This window comes from Alternaria rosae, assembly GCF_020736505.1.
Source record: "Alternaria rosae strain MPI-PUGE-AT-0040 chromosome Unknown BKA58scaffold_1, whole genome shotgun sequence".
Lineage (NCBI taxonomy): Eukaryota > Fungi > Ascomycota > Dothideomycetes > Pleosporales > Pleosporaceae > Alternaria > Alternaria rosae.
Window position 1 is genome coordinate 3,992,488 of NW_025763570.1, and position 16,255 is coordinate 4,008,742.

General features: G+C 52.1%; 8 protein-coding genes across 8 annotated transcripts; 3 read left to right on the forward strand and 5 right to left on the reverse strand.

Annotated features, from left to right (window-relative positions):
• The first annotated feature begins 494 nt into the window (after positions 1 to 494).
• Positions 495 to 2,429, forward strand: BKA58DRAFT_25509 (uncharacterized protein). The gene is made up of 4 exons (XM_046166756.1): positions 495 to 705; positions 761 to 1,290; positions 1,345 to 1,863; positions 1,929 to 2,429. The coding sequence occupies exons 1-4, from the start codon at positions 514 to 516 to the stop codon at positions 2,353 to 2,355; spliced, it is 1,668 nt and encodes a 555-aa protein (XP_046031706.1). The 5' UTR covers positions 495 to 513; the 3' UTR covers positions 2,356 to 2,429.
• Positions 2,430 to 3,399: 970 nt separating this feature from the next.
• Positions 3,400 to 5,276, forward strand: BKA58DRAFT_25517 (uncharacterized protein). The gene is made up of 5 exons (XM_046166757.1): positions 3,400 to 3,789; positions 3,841 to 4,059; positions 4,113 to 4,213; positions 4,277 to 4,561; positions 4,612 to 5,276. Exons 1-5 carry the CDS (start codon positions 3,742 to 3,744, stop codon positions 5,138 to 5,140), a joined length of 1,182 nt encoding a protein of 393 aa, XP_046031707.1. The 5' UTR covers positions 3,400 to 3,741; the 3' UTR covers positions 5,141 to 5,276.
• A 169-nt stretch (positions 5,277 to 5,445) lies between these two features.
• On the reverse strand, positions 5,446 to 7,057 carry BKA58DRAFT_373977 (uncharacterized protein). The gene has a single exon (XM_046169275.1). It carries the CDS (start codon positions 6,997 to 6,999, stop codon positions 5,509 to 5,511), a length of 1,491 nt encoding a protein of 496 aa, XP_046031708.1. The 5' UTR covers positions 7,000 to 7,057; the 3' UTR covers positions 5,446 to 5,508.
• A 444-nt stretch (positions 7,058 to 7,501) lies between these two features.
• BKA58DRAFT_464732 (Asparaginase/glutaminase) lies at positions 7,502 to 8,794 on the reverse strand. The gene is made up of 2 exons (XM_046174930.1): positions 8,173 to 8,794; positions 7,502 to 8,112 (listed from the first exon to the last, which is right to left on the reverse strand). The coding sequence occupies exons 1-2, from the start codon at positions 8,746 to 8,748 to the stop codon at positions 7,579 to 7,581; spliced, it is 1,110 nt and encodes a 369-aa protein (XP_046031709.1). The 5' UTR covers positions 8,749 to 8,794; the 3' UTR covers positions 7,502 to 7,578.
• A 223-nt stretch (positions 8,795 to 9,017) lies between these two features.
• Positions 9,018 to 10,110, forward strand: BKA58DRAFT_407921 (uncharacterized protein; the record flags this gene model as incomplete). The annotated part of the gene is made up of 2 exons (XM_046172052.1): positions 9,018 to 9,061; positions 9,504 to 10,110. 2 exons carry the CDS (start codon positions 9,018 to 9,020, stop codon positions 10,108 to 10,110), a joined length of 651 nt encoding a protein of 216 aa, XP_046031710.1.
• Positions 10,111 to 10,139: 29 nt separating this feature from the next.
• On the reverse strand, positions 10,140 to 11,063 carry BKA58DRAFT_25555 (uncharacterized protein). The gene has a single exon (XM_046166758.1). It carries the CDS (start codon positions 10,833 to 10,835, stop codon positions 10,170 to 10,172), a length of 666 nt encoding a protein of 221 aa, XP_046031711.1. The 5' UTR covers positions 10,836 to 11,063; the 3' UTR covers positions 10,140 to 10,169.
• Positions 11,064 to 11,072: 9 nt separating this feature from the next.
• BKA58DRAFT_426226 (uncharacterized protein) lies at positions 11,073 to 14,074 on the reverse strand (the record flags this gene model as incomplete). Its single annotated transcript, XM_046172955.1, has 2 exons — positions 11,073 to 13,413; positions 13,457 to 14,074. The coding sequence occupies 2 exons, from the start codon at positions 14,072 to 14,074 to the stop codon at positions 11,167 to 11,169; spliced, it is 2,865 nt and encodes a 954-aa protein (XP_046031712.1). The 3' UTR covers positions 11,073 to 11,166.
• A 337-nt stretch (positions 14,075 to 14,411) lies between these two features.
• BKA58DRAFT_25575 (aspartic peptidase domain-containing protein) lies at positions 14,412 to 16,145 on the reverse strand. Its single transcript, XM_046166759.1, has 2 exons — positions 15,385 to 16,145; positions 14,412 to 15,325 (listed from the first exon to the last, which is right to left on the reverse strand). Exons 1-2 carry the CDS (start codon positions 15,777 to 15,779, stop codon positions 14,428 to 14,430), a joined length of 1,293 nt encoding a protein of 430 aa, XP_046031713.1. The 5' UTR covers positions 15,780 to 16,145; the 3' UTR covers positions 14,412 to 14,427.
• Between the last annotated feature and the right edge of the window lie 110 nt (positions 16,146 to 16,255).

Below are 16,255 nucleotides of genomic sequence, written 5' to 3' on the forward strand. Positions count from 1 at the left end.
GCCCACGAGTGAAGTTTCAGGCGCTATACATAGCAACGCGTGTACAGCATTGGGGCCAATTCGAACAAACTTACCTTACTGGGTGCCTGGGTAGGTAGGTAGTCACACAGAAAGCAAGAGAAAGTCCATCGGTCAGCGATGGCTTGATCACGGCAGGCCGGGTATCGATGAGATGGCGGTGGCCTGCAAGTGATGTTTGGTTTGGGGGCCATCCTCGCGAGAAATCAGAAGACCTCGGGAGGCTTCCGCGTCATCACGAAAGCCAGATGCACTACAAACGCATGATGGACCACCTTCTTCTTAGTATCACATACTGTTTATCCTACTGCGTAGAATCATATAGTCTATCCATGGCTCATAGTTCAGATCGTAGGATACGATACCTCTGTAGAGGGCTAGATCCGATTGGACCTCGGCATAGAGACTAAGGAAAGCCCCCACTCGTGCCCCACATCCAGCCGACCCGTCGGCTTCCCGCCTTTCACACACCTACTGTACCTGGTAACAACTACAATGCACGACTCAACCTCCTACCAGTACGATCTGGGCCGTTACCATCGCAAAATTAGCACTTCCAGCCCGGAATCGCAAACATGGTTCGATCGCGGTTTGATCTGGTGTTACGCCTTTCACCATGAAGAGTCCGCCCGATGCTTTGAACGAGCAATCGGCGAGGACTCGAATTGCGCGATAGCTTATTGGGGTGTAGGTCTTTGATAGTCTCCCCAGGATGTCTTGTATACCCAGCTGATCGGCGCAGCTCGCATTCGCCCTCGGACCGAATTACAACAAGCCTTGGGACTTGTTTGACGAGAAAGAGCTCAAGGCCACACTAGGAAAGATAAATGAGGCGAACTCAAAAGCCAAACTACACGCATCCAGTTCGTCGGGTCTGGAAAAAGCCTTGATCGACGCCGTTCAGGTGCGCGTGCCGAAAGGTCTAGATGAAGCTGCATTTCAGGCATGCAACGAGGAGTATGCCGAAGCCATGAAGGGTGTTTACGAACGTTTCCCCGACGACCTTGACGTGGCGTCTCTTTACGCAGACTCTCTTGTCTGTCTCTCGGCATGGAATCTATGGGATCTCAAGACCGGCGAACCGACGCCAGGTGCTCGCTCTTTAGAGGCTAAGACTGTGCTCGAGAAGGCTTTGCAGCAAGACGGCTCACACCTGCATCCAGGAGTTCTCCACCTGTACATTCATTTGATGGAGATGTCAGCAACGCCTGAAGTAGCTCTTGTCTGCGCAGATCAGCTAAGACACCTTACCCCAGACGGAGGTCATTTGCTGTACGTGCATCAAGCATCCTCCGTAAAGCCCATACTAACTCTAGAGACCTATAGACATATGCCGTCCCATCTAGACATCCTGGTTGGCGACTATCGACGTGCCATAGACGCTAATGCATCCGCTTGTCTCGCGGATGAGAAGTACGTCTCCAAGCATGGAGCACAAAACTTCTACTCATTTTACATGATGCACAACTATCACTCACTCATATACGCAGCAATGTTTGCGGGGCAACTCAAGGTCGCGCTAGATGCGGTTGACCGCATGGAAGCGTCACTGCCTGTCTCGCTTTTGCGCATCGAAAGTCCGCCCATGGCAGACTGGCTAGAGAATTTTGCATCAGTTCGTGTACATGTTCTGGTTCGCTTCGGGCAATGGCAAGATCTCATCGCACTCGAGATGCCATCGGATAGAGATCTTCATTGTGTGACCACGGCAATGACGCATTATGGCAAAGGCATCGCATATGCCGTTACTGGCGACATCGTGAAGGCACAGAAGGAACGCGACGCCTTGGTCGAAGCAGTTGAGCGTATTCCAGCATCTCGGATATGCGGGGATTTTCCGAACAGGTACAGTGCATACAGTCAAACTATCCAGAATGGCGGGTTGTAGAATGATATACTAACAGAGGCAGGTCTAATGTCGTCCTTCAAGTTGGAATAGCAATGCTGGACGGCGAACTTGAGTACCGCAAAGGCAACTACGAAGAAGCTTTTAGACACCTTGAAACAGCCATCCAGCGTGACGACGATCTAGTGTACGCCGAGCCATGGCCTTGGATGCAGCCAACACGACACGCCTATGCCGCTCTGTTGTTGGAGCAGGGCCGAATAGAAGATGCGGCATCGGTTTATAAAGCAGACCTAGGGTTTGATGATACGCTACCGCGGGCAAGGCAACATCCGAACAACGTATGGGCCCTGCGCGGCTACCATGAGAGTTTGATAACCTTGGGTCGAAAAGACGAGGCGGGAATCATTGGGCAGCAACTCAGAATAGCACTTGCTGTAGCTGATGTTAGTGTCAAAGCGAGCTGCTACTGCCGACGCATTCCTGAGTAGCGGGAACTCGTAGAGGGACGGGCAGTTCGTGATGACCCGAAACATTACGTTAGGATGCGATCGTCGTTGAACGCATATGGTTCCTGGCCAGTTGGGCTTCATTCCGTGTCCTCCGTATCCACTTGGCTAACGAAATCCTCCGGCTGATTATGAGGACGATCTTCCATCGTGGTGCAGAGAGGTGCTGCGGTGTGAAAGATACAAGGGTGGCTGACCATCATCGTCCGTGTTTGATGGCTTTTTGAGCGGATGGATGCAGCTCGTTTCCATATCGGACTGATCTGTCCGAATCTGTCTACGATGCCAGTACGACTCGTGGTTCATCGCTCGTATCTTTCCTTGAGCGTTCCCCTTTCGATCAGATGTCAACAGCCTTACGTGCTGTTTCGGAGTCGCCTCCGTCGTCATCCAGGGGTTAATACTGACCCGAGTGACAGTTCCGCTACTGAACAAGCCGTCTCCAAGTGCCTTGGTATGCATTGCTGATGAGTCGTGTCCCATCTCCCAATCATCACCCAGTCATGCCTCGGCATCTGGATGCTCAGGTTTCACGATCTGCCGCTAACGGTCGCCGACGTCCTCCGCTACCATGTAGCTTCCACGTGTCTTACCAAGATCGTGCTAGATCACCTCGCTTAGGACGCCCCGCCGGAAATTTCGTCCCCAACAGAGTCACATCTTGTATGCACCTTCGCATGTAAACATGCGTCGACTATCGTCCCCGAAGGAACGCGGATCCTTCCCATCTTTGTGCCACGCGACATTGACGCTTGGCATTTAACCGGCATGCACTGATGTTAGAAATCAAAATCGAGGTCAGCTTGTGGGACTATAGCGGATCCATAGGGTTGCACACACGGGAACTTGAACACGGGAACTTGAGCACCGAAAACTCTGACATCTGCAGCCAAAACGGGCACTTGATTGTCGGAACGGAGTCCGTCGACGTTAATTGTGCGCGGGTAGTCTAGATTGCGGGAGCTTCACGAGCCGCAATCCTCTATTAACAAATTATGATCGTCTTTGATTCAGGCGGATAACGTGGTAGGAGAACTCCCAGAACAGCAGCTGCGAAGCCGCGGGAACAATCGCCACAACATCCCTGATGTCCTATCGCGACGTCTGGGCGTTGATCAGCATGGCGTGCAAGCGGACCCTGCTCTGACATGCCGGCGGTGTTTTCCATTCCTGATTCAGTAGCACAGGGCAGGCCCACGAGCCGCCCTTCCCCCTGGGTACCCATCGAATCGAGACTCGCTTGAGTGTGGGCTGACTCAACTTGGCTGGTACCCAAGGGCCCGGGTACGAAGTATATGGAGCCAAAACCCGCCGGATTCTTCAGAAACCTGGGGGTGAACCAGATTTGCCCGAATTCACGCCTTCACCATGGCTTCAAGGCACGAACGTGAGAACCGAGGACCTGAACTGCAGGCGGTATGTTCATAGACGCTGAACAAAGTGGAGACCATTGACTGACATCCGCAGGTGTGCTCAACGTTCGTCTCTCTTGCATTCATAACCACTGTCCTGCGAGTTTACGTACGAGCCCGCATCGTTAAAGCTTTCGGAGCGGACGACTGGTGGATGGTGGTCGCATTGTGTGCTCATGTTATGTTTGCTACTTGCGCAATTGGCGGTATCCACTATGGCACTGGACGCCACATGGACACACTGTCGGGTGAGCAACAGTACAAAGCAATGAGGGTATATGCGAACCTGCGAACTCGTCCTGATCTTGATTCTAACAGGATGTATAGTACTGGTGGCTTTGCTACATCGCATACTGCTGGGCGATGATTACGTCAAAGATGTCCATCGGCTTGTTCCTTCTTCGTGTCACTGTCAAGAAACTGCACAAGTAAGCCCTGTCTTTGCGCTAGTTCCATGAGATACATCTACTGACTTCATACGCCTCATTTAGGTACATAATCTACGCTGCGATGGGCCTCACAGTAATCTGTGGCCTCGTCTTCTTCTTCGTCACCCTCTTCCAGTGCCACCCGATTAGCTTCTTCTGGGACAAGAACATCCCAGGAGGGACTTGCATTAACGTAGACGTCATCATCGGTCTTACGTTCCTGTACAGTGCAATCTCGGTCATTAGCGACTTCACGTTCGCTATTCTACCCTTCTTCCTCATTTGGGGCTTGAACATGTCCGTCAAGACCAGGGTCCTTCTGATTCCTATTCTCGGGATGGCCTGCGTGTGAGTTGCCTTGTCACCACCTCAGCATACTACTTCTAACAAACTTGCAGTGCCAGTGTCGCAGTCTGCGTGCGCATGGGTTACGTTATGGATTTCAAGAACCCAGACTTCCTCTGGGCCACTGTCGATATAGCAATCTGGTCGGACATCGAACAGGGTCTCGCCATCACGGCTGGTTCCCTCGCTACTCTCCGTCCCCTTTGGCGACAAGTTTCCGAGAAATTCGGATTCAGCAACTCCTCCTTCGGCCCGTCACGTCCTTCTGGCATGCGAACACCACAATGGGTCAACGACCCCAACAGAGAATCGAAAAAGAAGCCCAGCCTCTTCAGCATGACAATGTCTCTGCTGAAGACTGAGAAGGGAGCGTCCACGAAGTCGGAGATCGACCAGGACTACGGCATGGGCAACCTCCAGCCAGTCAGGCTCCGCGACGATCTGTCTGCCGAAAACGAGAAGAGCGACAAGGTGTTTAACACTTGGAGAATAAAGGGCGGAGGGAAGGTATCTGACGAGGAATGCAGAGTTGGAGAAATCACTATGGAGACGCACATCAACCAGAAGAACGAGAGACGGTAGCAATGGAAGGCGCAGCTGTAGTGGACAGCGAACGATATGAACGACCTTGTTATTAGCTAATTTAGATTCATGATACCATCCTCATGGCGGCGCGAGCCAGTCAAAACCAATACAAAAAAAAAGGATATTCACACAGCAGACTTCCATGTGCAACAGCAACTTTAGGGATGTTATGATGGTTCACGTGATGTAGAGCTCAAGCAGGGTTAGTAGGATGCTCGCGCGCATCAACACAAGCAAGTTGAAGCGACTGTCACTGTCGGCGTATGTAACCTTGGAACGTTTGACTAAAATAATCTAATTCTCCATAACTACATGGTCCAGGTCAAGTTGCAGCGCATAAAAGACTCAAGTTTCACCATAACCGCTTACTGTACATTGCTCGTTTTCGCCCTCAAGAAATTCTCGACCATCTCATCACTTACATCCGCCACATTAGCCGGCTGACTACGCGTATCTCCTTTGCTCGCCACTGCCGAATCTGGACGTTTATCGGCACGTGGGCTCACGTCGCCGACCATTGTGCTTGGTCCCTTCTGAACCGGCCCATCCGGTGCAGAGCCGTTAGACGTCGCTGCCGTGCCCAATGCGCCAGCAGCCCCACTGCGTTGCTGATCTTGATCATTTATTGATCGTCTGCCCTCTTGCGTCTGCCCCTGCGTTTGCGCTCCACCTATCCTTTCGTTTGATGGTGTGAGGTTGCCGTGGAACGGGCGCTGTCGCTGCTTCGCGGCTTCCTTGTCGACTTTCCAAATGCCGCCTGACGGATCGACAGTGTAAGCTTGGGGATCGTGCTTGACTAATCTTTCGAAGATCGGGTCGTTGGGTACCCTTCTGAAGAAGATGTGCTGAAACTCCTCGCCCTTGGCTTCTTCGTCCTTCCGCATCTGCCTTTGGCCATTTTCGACTACATTTTTCGCAGTTGAAACGCCCTTCATGTCGCCTTTATGCAGAGATGATATGACATCACCCCATGCTTTACGACTCTCCCATGGGTCTTGTTCTGACAGGTTGGGCACAGTCATGGGTTTATGCTTGATGGTTCTGACGTCGAATGTCTCCACCTCGGAACCGTTCCGCGCGTCCTTGATGGTAAACGTGCTGTTCCACGCTCCCTCGATTTCGTAGATGGTCTCACCAGGCTTGTCTGCATGGAAAAATCTTGCGTGGAATCCATTCTTGTGGCCAGATCCGAACAAAGACTTGCCCTCAAACTTGATATGAGATATGTATCCGTTGGATGATATGAGAGAATATTCGCCGTACAGCTCCGGATGTGGAACTCCACCTAACAGACCCTTGACCTTAATGTTCGGCAGTGGAAGGAGATAATCTTCGTCGTATTTGTCGACATGTACAATAGCATATCCCTTTTGCTTGATACTGACGTTTCCAGAAAAGGTGATCTCTTGCTCCGTAAACCCTTCCGCTCGGATGCCGATTTGATCGTTCCACAAATAGCACGCCGTTACGGGTGGATGATGGCCAACCTGCTCGGAGATTAATCGCGTCTCGCCCAGCTCCTCAGTATTCCAGCTTCCGAGGAAGAGCTCGCCGAGAAACGCGTTCAACGGCTTCTTGACACCGTCCTCCTCATTTCGCCCCGCATATTGCTGTCCTCGTAATGAGCCTAGGAAGTTCTTGAGCACAAGCAACGCGCGTTTCTCAGGATCCTCTTCAGACGCCGGTGCAGCCCAAAGATATGGATGATCCGCCCAGTACTGGGGTATCTCAACTGTAGAGTTCTCGGCCAGTACGAACGGCGGTGCAGTAATGTTTGAAAGATCTCCCGAAATGGTCGCTATGGAAGAAATAAATTCCTTCAGCCCAGAACGATTTGCTGCGATATCATTTGACATAATTGCGAATTTGGGGTTGACTTGACTATCACCAATGCCGGGCAATAAACGTAGTTATGGGGAAGATGGGTGACTTCCTAAAGTAGCGCCAAGTCATGACGTCGGTGGTGCAAGACCCTACGGCCTGCGGCTAACAACGCGAGATCTGGCTTGCCCTGGATTTTGGTAGGCTGTGCACCAACGACTTCAACGCTGCATCGCGCAATCTGCCGTAAACGCGTACGCGATCGATGTTGGTCCGTCGCATAATCAGCCCGACCTAGCGTAGTCCGGCTGAGCGACGCGATGGCGACGTCGCGTATTCCTCCCTAACGGTCTCATTCACGACAGATTCAAGCCCATTGGTACGAATAGCAGCTGGTCACCGAAGACCAGGGCAAATTGTCGCCAGTTAGGCAACCTACTGCAGACTTCACTCGACGTACTCTGCCTGCCACTCATCCGACATATCCGTCTTGGCATCATCACCACATCGGGCTTGCTAGCAGGTGTGGAAAGCTGTGAACGAGACGGGTTAGGCTGCAGTTGCTTTGCCTCATGAACATTTTCGATTCTGCTAAAAAAAACAACGAACACCTCTTACGGCGCAGGATAACTCAATGCAAAAGCTTCTCTAATCTCCTCCTCGCCCCATCCCATCGTCAGTCCCAACTGCAACAAGATCCTCGCCTTCTGCGGATTGTAAAACCCACTCGCAATAGTGAAGTCGTCACCGTCTGGTACGAGTCCATCTGCACTTCGATGGCTAGCCACGATCGGGATACCCGTCGCATTGTAGAGCTCCTCAGCAGCCAGACCCGCTTTGCTAGATACGCCTCCTGCGCCAACTCCAGCGTAAACGATGCCTTGGGCACCAGAGGCATAGGAGGCGTTGAAAAGAGTGGGGTCCATATCCTGGTGGGCGTAGAGAATTGGTACGGAGGCTAGGTCGGTGATGTTGGTCACATCGAAGACTACACGACCTACAGGTTCGGATGGTGCGAAGAAGAAGAATGGCACTTGGTTGATAAATACACCGAGTTGCCCGGCCTCAGTTGAGAAGAACGTGTCGAGAGTGTTGGCATTGTTCTTTGTGGTGTAGAATGCGGAGCCGATGCGGTCGTTGAGTACGATCTAATGGTACCGTTAATTTGCGATTGCGATCTATGGTCGGGCTTCGATTGATTTGCTTACCATAGTTCCTCGATTCCGTCCAGCAGGCGATCCGGCTAGGGTAACCGCTTGGTACAGGTTGAGCGGTCCATCCGCACTCAGTGCTGTGGCTGGCCTCATCGCACCGACGACAATAACAGGCTTCGTAGAGTTAACAGTACTCTCCAAGAAGAAAGCAGTCTCCTCAAGCGTATCCGTTCCATGCGTAACTACAACACCAGAGATCTCATCCTTCGCCAACTCGGCATTGATCATATGCGCCAGACTCAGGCTAATAGTCTCATTGATGCTACCAGAGCCGACATTCGAGATCTGGTAGCCGGCAATGTTCGATATGTTGAGGAGTTCGGGAACGGCATCTACAAGTTGCTGTACTCCGAGGCCGATTGAGTAGCCGGTCGTCTGTGTGTTGCTGTTGCCCTGAGACGCAATAGTACCACCGGTTGCGAATATGGTAACATTGGGAAGAGAAGCATTTATTGGTGTTTGAATATCCTGGCGTACGAATAATCGGTGGACGTTTGATCGACTGAGATCAATTGGCGAAGCTAGTGTCAGAGTTGTGAGAAGAGGGAGGAGTTGGGTTGAGAGCTTCATCTTTACGTATGAAGGAGGCACGCAGCTGGATCACAATCGACTTTTTGCAGAACTCGAATTGACCTTTTATACTCTTCCATGACCTCCAATTCATGCAGCTCCAATGCCAAGCTCACCGTCGGCCAACCTGCAACGCCTATCTCCACGGCCTCTTATCAAGCCATTGTCGAGCTACTGTCAAGATACTGTCGTCATACCGTCTTGGTATTTCTACAAGCAGCTCAATTAGCTAGTTCTACGAGTCGTAGTCAAGCTTCGCTCTCTTGGCTATGCATGTCCTCCGAATGCGTCTTAGTATGGTCGGGTCTTATCAGTAAGCCTTGCATGCGATAACCCACCCTTTGGATCCGCTAGAAGATATCTAGTAAGAACGCCAAGTATGTTTTTGCAAAGCTCGATGACTGGGCGCCGTTCTTGATAGCCGTTACCGGCCTCTAGTCGTGAGGCTTACGTTTGGTTTGCTCTGGGATTTGTGTGGGCGGTACATGGACGTGGAGGTGCGAGAGCTGTATCCTCGGAGGTATTGTGGTGACCCCGCTCACTCACGCCTCTCGTCCCGATTAGGAACCAAACGACAAGAAGGCGTGACCGAAGCAATGTCCTGACAAAAGCTACAACAATACCGTACATATTCTTCATTAATCCTCATACTAATATTCTATCTCTATAGCAGTCATGTGCCCCCCATCCGACCTAACCATCGCCAAAGCCAAAGATGCAGACGACGGAGCATACAAGCACTTTCCCAAGCATAGCCTCAATACAGAAGTATCAAAAGCGGCCTATGCACATGCAGCCGAGCTACTGCATCCTGCAATCCTCAACCACAGCATCAGAGTGTATCTCTACGCCGACGCATTGGCAAAACACGAATCCTCCAAATACTTCACAGACGTCCATCAACGCGATCTACTCTTCACCGCGTGCCTTTTCCACGATATCGGAACTACTCGGAGCTATGACGGCCCACAGCGCTTCGAGATTGAGGGCGCCGATGCCGCAGTGAAGTTTCTATCCAAATTTGGTGTCGGTGGAGCGGAGGCGCACGATGCCTGGACCGCAATTGCATGCCATACCAGCCCACAAATCGCCGAGAAAATTGGGGAGCTTGCGAGGCTTGTTCGCATCGCTGTTATTACGGATTTTGGACGGAGAGGCGAGGAGTATGAGGTGCTCCAGTCACTGACAGAGCAACTGGAAGCACAGTATGAGCGAGCGGGAGTCGAGAAGGTGCTTGGTGATGCGGTGGTGGAGCAGGCAAAGCGAAAGCCAGAAAAGGCGCCGAAGGTTTCGTGGCCGGGTGCGATGTATGCGGCATGGGTCGCGGAGCCAGAGTGGGACGGTGTCAACAAGGCGTTTTGAGAGGCTGTATACGAGCTTCGTATCCTACAGTCTTGTAATCCACCGGTGCTGTCACGTCTTCAACCTCCATCGCTCCTCTCCAAGAAACCCGGATCCCTCTCGATCTTGCCCTCGAACTTCGTCCACCATGCCTGGAATGCCTTCAACGGCACTGTGTCTCCTGAGCCCCAGCTCGTCAAGAAGTCGTAACAGTTCTTGATGATCCTCTGCGCCAGCACCTTGGTCTCCACGCTTCTTTGTCCTCTCAGTACCAGCTCGTTGCCTTGCCCCATGTTCGGTGTGGCCGATGCTGCGGCCTCTTGTGCCTTGTTTTGCGCCAAAGCTGCAGCGACTTGTTGCGCTGGTTCAACGCTGATTCCAAGGGCTAGCGGCGCGGTGTTGCCGTTCGACGCGTCCATCGAGACGCCCTCGTCCACCATGGCATCGTCGTTGTCGCCTAGGCCACCACCTGCAGGCCCACCGGCTTTCGCGTTGACTTTGAATATCGCGCTGGATTTCTCGTTTGCGATTGCGCCGAGTAGCTTGAACTCGGTTGTACCGGGTAGTTGCGCGTAAACGGCGGCGGCGGTGCCATCTGGTAAGGTGATGCCTGGCAGCAGGAAGACGACGATGTGGGAGAAGGACGGCTGTGAAGGGATTTGGAAGGCGAACTGGGTCGGCGATATGACTGAGGAAGGTTCGGTGATGACAGGCCGTCCTGAGATGATGACACCGACTGAAGACATGTTCGCGTGTCGCAGGCGCGTGATTCGAAGCTATACGAAAGAGAGGTACTTGAGAAGGCAGTAAGGCTGCAAGCCGAGCGTGAAAAGTTCTGTCATGCAATAGTCCTTGTTGCGCAGCCTTTGCGATATTTCGAGATGCTTCGGCGTCATTCTTGGTCCAAGCTTCACCCCACATTCACTCTGAGCTCAGACTGGCCGTGAGTTGAGATGCTGTTTCGTGCTGCGTCACAACAAAGTCAATGTTCTAAATTTAGTCATTCTATCCGACTTCTGAGCATAGCGTGCCCTTGACTCCCTTATCGTGAACAACGCAACCTTCCCTATGCTTATTTCACATCCTAAACCCATGCGCAGCGCTGACCCACTCTTGGTCTATCAATTCGCTCGCCCTCATCAGAACACGATTTCCACCCATCAAAGCTTGAAAAGAGACCATCCGTTCCTCGTCACTCATCAGCAAGAACCGGGCAAGACCGAATGCTGGGACAGTCTTTGCGTGATGGGTCGGGAAACCGGAGGTTGAAGAAGGAGCTGTCGGCACATCCAAAGGTTTTCGAAGCCATGCCATCATCGCTTGGGCAGCGAACGGGTTGAGGCCGACTCGACGGAGAAACACTTCCCAGCTCGTCTCTTGCGCCACAGGCTTAATATCGCCAATGTCTGCTGAGCCATATGCCAGTCCGTAGTTTGCCATCTCAACGACAGTAGACCGCGCCAGAGCCTGTTCCCCTCCACGAACATACCGAACAAGGACTTCGCCTTCTAATTTGCTAGCGAATATCTTGAAAACTTGCAGAGCCTCTGTATCTCGCGAGTCATCAGGCCGGCTCGATCCTAGCTCTTCCATCTCGCAGCTTAGGCCTTCGCTCACCAGAACTATCAGTCTCTCGTATCGCGACTGGAGCTTCAACATGCGTTCTTTCACTGGGGATTTGTCTGGCTGGCCAGGGAGAGCTCTTTGCTTGACCTGCTGTAAAGTGGTAAAGATAAGGCCCGTTGATGGTGACAGTATGATCTCAGCTTCTTTGGCTACCGAGTGCGGTAAAGTGTAATCTCGATATACCATTTCTGCGCGTGGATGGATGGATTCGATCAGTTTCAGCATTCCCCTTTGTTGTAGGAAGGTTGATGAGATCACGAAAGAACAAGGCGCCAGGTTATTCGGAATAGTAGGGAGTATGGGTAACGGCTTATTGGTGGTTTGCGCCTGCTGAGTCTGATCCACTGGCTGGTCGGACGAAGACCCCCTTGATCGAACCGGTAAGGCGTGCGTCCTCAGTTGAGTGAGGTCCCTAGAGTTAGATACGTTCTCAGTACTGCTTTCTACGGGATCTACTGGCTTCCCGCGTGTCTGCATGAACTTGTTGAGAGCGGTTGTGGCTGAGAACCCACCAAACATCAGGTCTCCACTCGCTTGTTTAGGAGCTTGCGGTTTCTGGGAGGCATGGTTCAGCCTCCTCGATCGGGTCTTCGACGACTGATTTTCCATTGGCTCGTGTTCTCCGAGGTGGTGGCTCTCTTGCATCTCTGTGGAGGATCGGATCTGTGGACGCGCAGTAGACTGCGAAGAGGTGCGCCTGCGATGCTTCTCCACGACCTCTTCTTCCATTTCAAGTTTTCGCTTGCGTATCAAAGCCTCCATGTAGTTTCGCTCATCGTATTTCTCTGGATCCAACTCTTCCTCCTCCTCCTCCTCCTCCTCCTCCTCATCTTCTACAAGGATACGCAGACCTTCACGTTTCCAAACTTGCGCTGAGCTAGTCGCGATATCGCCTGTAGTCAGTTCATTGACAATCTTAGTCACTTCCGACTCGCCATGAAGCTTTTCTTCGAGACTGAGAGTAGACACCTTGGTAGTGAGAAAGCCCCACTTCAACTCTCGTTCCGGGATCGAAAGCCCATGCCAGGACTTCGCCGACCTCAGATTCTCGCGCTTGATGCGTAAGAGGAACTTCATCTGCGCTTGCAGTTCCGTGTCATCAGGTCGATGGTTGCTACGCTTGCGCCGACTGTACGCATTCCATGGTTCCATGGGCAGCGAGAAGTCGATGTATGGAATATCGACTCTTGCAATCGTGTCAGCGCCTGATAGCCGTTCGTTTTCGATCTTTTTCTTCGCGCGCTCAGCCTGTTCCTCGATTTCGTGGAAGAATTGGTCAGAACCGACCCCAGCTTCATCGTCCTCACCCCATGGCTTGTAGAGTAAAGATTCGTCCGTGAAAGACACAGACTTGAGCTTCTTCATAGGCGAACTGGAACACATTGATGGTGTAAGCGGACCTTCCACTTTAAGATCCTCAGCTCTGCGTTTCAGTATGGGTGAACTGGTTGGTTCTAAATGAGGACTGAATTGAGGTGGATGAGTAAGATCAAATAGCATCGAATCACTGCTATTCGACTTTCTGCGAAAAAAAGCGTCCGCTACCATGATTTGCTCCTCTAGAGCCTGAGCCTCAATATCGACCGAGTCAGCATCTGAAGCTAATGGCAGATGATTCGTGGGTGAAGATGGAATGTATGGTGTCAGTGGTGGCGATACTGGAAGTAAAGGTGGCGTTACAGGCCGAATAGTGGGCTCCTGAGTCGGTTAGGAAGCGGACATAAACAAGACTTCCACATACTTGTTTTCGTATCAGGCTCTCTGTCTCCAGTTTTTGGCCGTCTTCTGGTACGTACGCGTCTCTGATAGTATCCTGTAGAAAAACCAATACCTCCCGTGAGATGGCGAACTTTTCGGCCTTGGCCTGCGCATCGCACTGAGCAGGGTAGGCAATATACGTGGTTGGCCATTCAAAGCCCTCATCATTCTGATCTACGGTGATCTCGGAAGGGATTGGTAAGTTCTTGAAGTCAGGCACAGCTGTATGACCGAAGTTGAGAAAATCGAGCTCATGGTCTGATTGTAACACAGGTAGCTCTTGACGTAGATCGCGTCTCCACATCCGGCTGACATTGACCGTCGAGTCCTTCGCAAGTTCATCCTGAAGAGAATGCGCTGCCTTGAGGAGTAACGCAGTGTCCTTGTTCACCGTAAGCTTCTCCTTGATGAGCTCGCTGATGGCCGTAGTGATGGTCGCGTCGGAGGGCTCGTGAAGATGTCGATCAAACTCATCGTCTGATGGTAACTGCGTATCACGAATATGTGGTAGCTCTGTCTCGTAGTTCACGCAGATGCCTTGCGCCCGCGCCCATTCGAGGACGCTTGGCTCCGGTGTGTCCAGGCCGAGGTCCAGTTCCATGCTGACCGTGCCCGAAGAATATTTCCGCTCAATAGATGTGGGTAACAATAGTCATTAGCTGCCTGTTGTTCTTAAAAGAGGCACAGATGGTGAGTGTCGATTGCGAGGCTTGCACCTTCTTCATGCTATCTTCCTTGGCGTCCACGTGGTCACGCGCTTCGCAGTCGCGCAATGTCACAACAAGGAGCAGGGAACGTTTGATGATGATTTGGTTTCTTTGTTCATTAACTCGTGGCTTATCTGCGCCATGATATGTTCTAGGCCGTCCTGTATATTTTCATGTGAAGGTGCAAAGGATATTGAACTATGTACACGCGAGTAGGACTGTGTTTCCTTCCACTAGCTACGCCCGTCTATTTGGGAACTGGCTTCTGACCGAAGCCGAGAGACTGGTTTCCTCCGTTGAAGGCAACGAGCTGGGCCTTGAACATGGTATCACCGTAAATCTGGAGACCGGCACCCTGGTTGCCTTGTACACCACCGAAGCAGGTCGTGTTTGCTGCGTCAACTGTGGCGAAGGTGATCTGGCTACCGGGTATCTTGGCCATGTACGAGTCACCGATGGCAACACTCATGTCGGGCAGCGCAGCACCGCAAGGGTAGATGAAGCCACCGACTTGAGCGTTGAGCTGAGCGCCCTGGACTTGCGAGTAGTATGCCTCGGCAACCTGCTGGTCGACGAGGAGGAGAGATGTACCGGTGTCGGCAATGGCGTCGGAGCCTTGAGGGTTCTCAAACAGCTGGTCGCCGACAGCAAACTTGGTAGAGCCAAATTGCCAGAAGCCAGTGTCGGCCTTGACAGGGATCCAGGCCATGTCGCCTTCGAATTTGGTAGCATCAATCTTGCCGAACTCGTAAACACCGGTGCCATCTGGGTCAAGGTCGGCAGTGAAGACGGGCATGTCTAGGTTGGGCATGACGTTATCGAAGAAGGTCTTTGCGGGGGTCTTCTTGGTACCATCGTTGACAGTGTTGAGGTTGGAGAATGCAAGTCCGACAAGGCCATCAGTGTTTGTGTCCTGGACGAAAGACTGGGATACTTTGTTGGCAAGCTCGACAGTCTGACCCTCAACCTTCACACCTCCAATAGTAACAGTATCAGTTCCAACAATACCAGCAGCGCCGGAACCATCGCCGTAGCTGATCTTCCATTGAGCACCGGCAGTGGCCTTGAAGGAAGTAGACTTGGATGCGTCGAAAGCAGTGTGCTGGCCGATCAATTGCGGGTCGAGCTCAGTGCTGAAGCACCAGCTGGGCGATGAGAGTCAGTGAACTGCCCTGCATAAATCTAAGGCAGGGAAAAAGCTTACAGATCGGAAGAACCGGAGTCGAAGTCCAAGTTCAGGGTCTGACCACCAATATCGACGGGCGACAAGAACAGAGCAGCGTTATCCTCGGGGTTGGCTGCAACAGTGCCAGTCTTGTTGCCACCAGTGGCAGCAGCCGCGGTCACATTCTGGCTCTGCTTTGAGAACGAGATGAAACCTTCCTTGACCATAAAGTCCTCCTTGACCTTGAAGTTGTACTTCCTGAACACCTTCCTCATAGCAGCAGCGCCATTAGGTCCAGTCGGGTGAGCCCTGTTGATTTGCCTGGGAACTTTGAACGAGCGTTTTTGGAGACCCCTCTTGCGGGCAGGGGCGGGAGCGGCTAGCACAACGGCCGCCAAAAGAGTGACGAAAAAGAGGAATCGTAGAGAGAACATGTTGAGCTGTTGAGCTAATGCTGACCGGCAGCCGGACTGGAAGAACCTGTCGTTTGGAAAGAAGAGAATGAAGTAAAGAAAGAAAGGTACGAAACGAAACACAACTTCCTCGAAAGAAACAGAACAGAAGGCTCGGCCTGATGGTAGTCCACGGTTCTCAAGGAGTGTGCGAGGAGAGTGCTTTTAAAGAAGGAACGTCTACGCGACTGACAATGTAGAGACTGTGAAACTCGAGAAGGATGAAACCTGAGCCTGCAATCCGAACCGATGCCGACGCATGATGAATGATCTGGGAGCGCTAACTCGACACTCAAGGCCAAGCTGAGATCCACGCGGCAGCAGACAAAACACTACGCGTGCTGCATTGTCGATGATCCATGGGGAACATCAAGCCTAGCTCCTGTCAGGTTTTCAGGCACAGAAATCTAGAAGCCCGTCTAGTTGGCTACTAATCGTGCGAAACGGGGACTATGGGT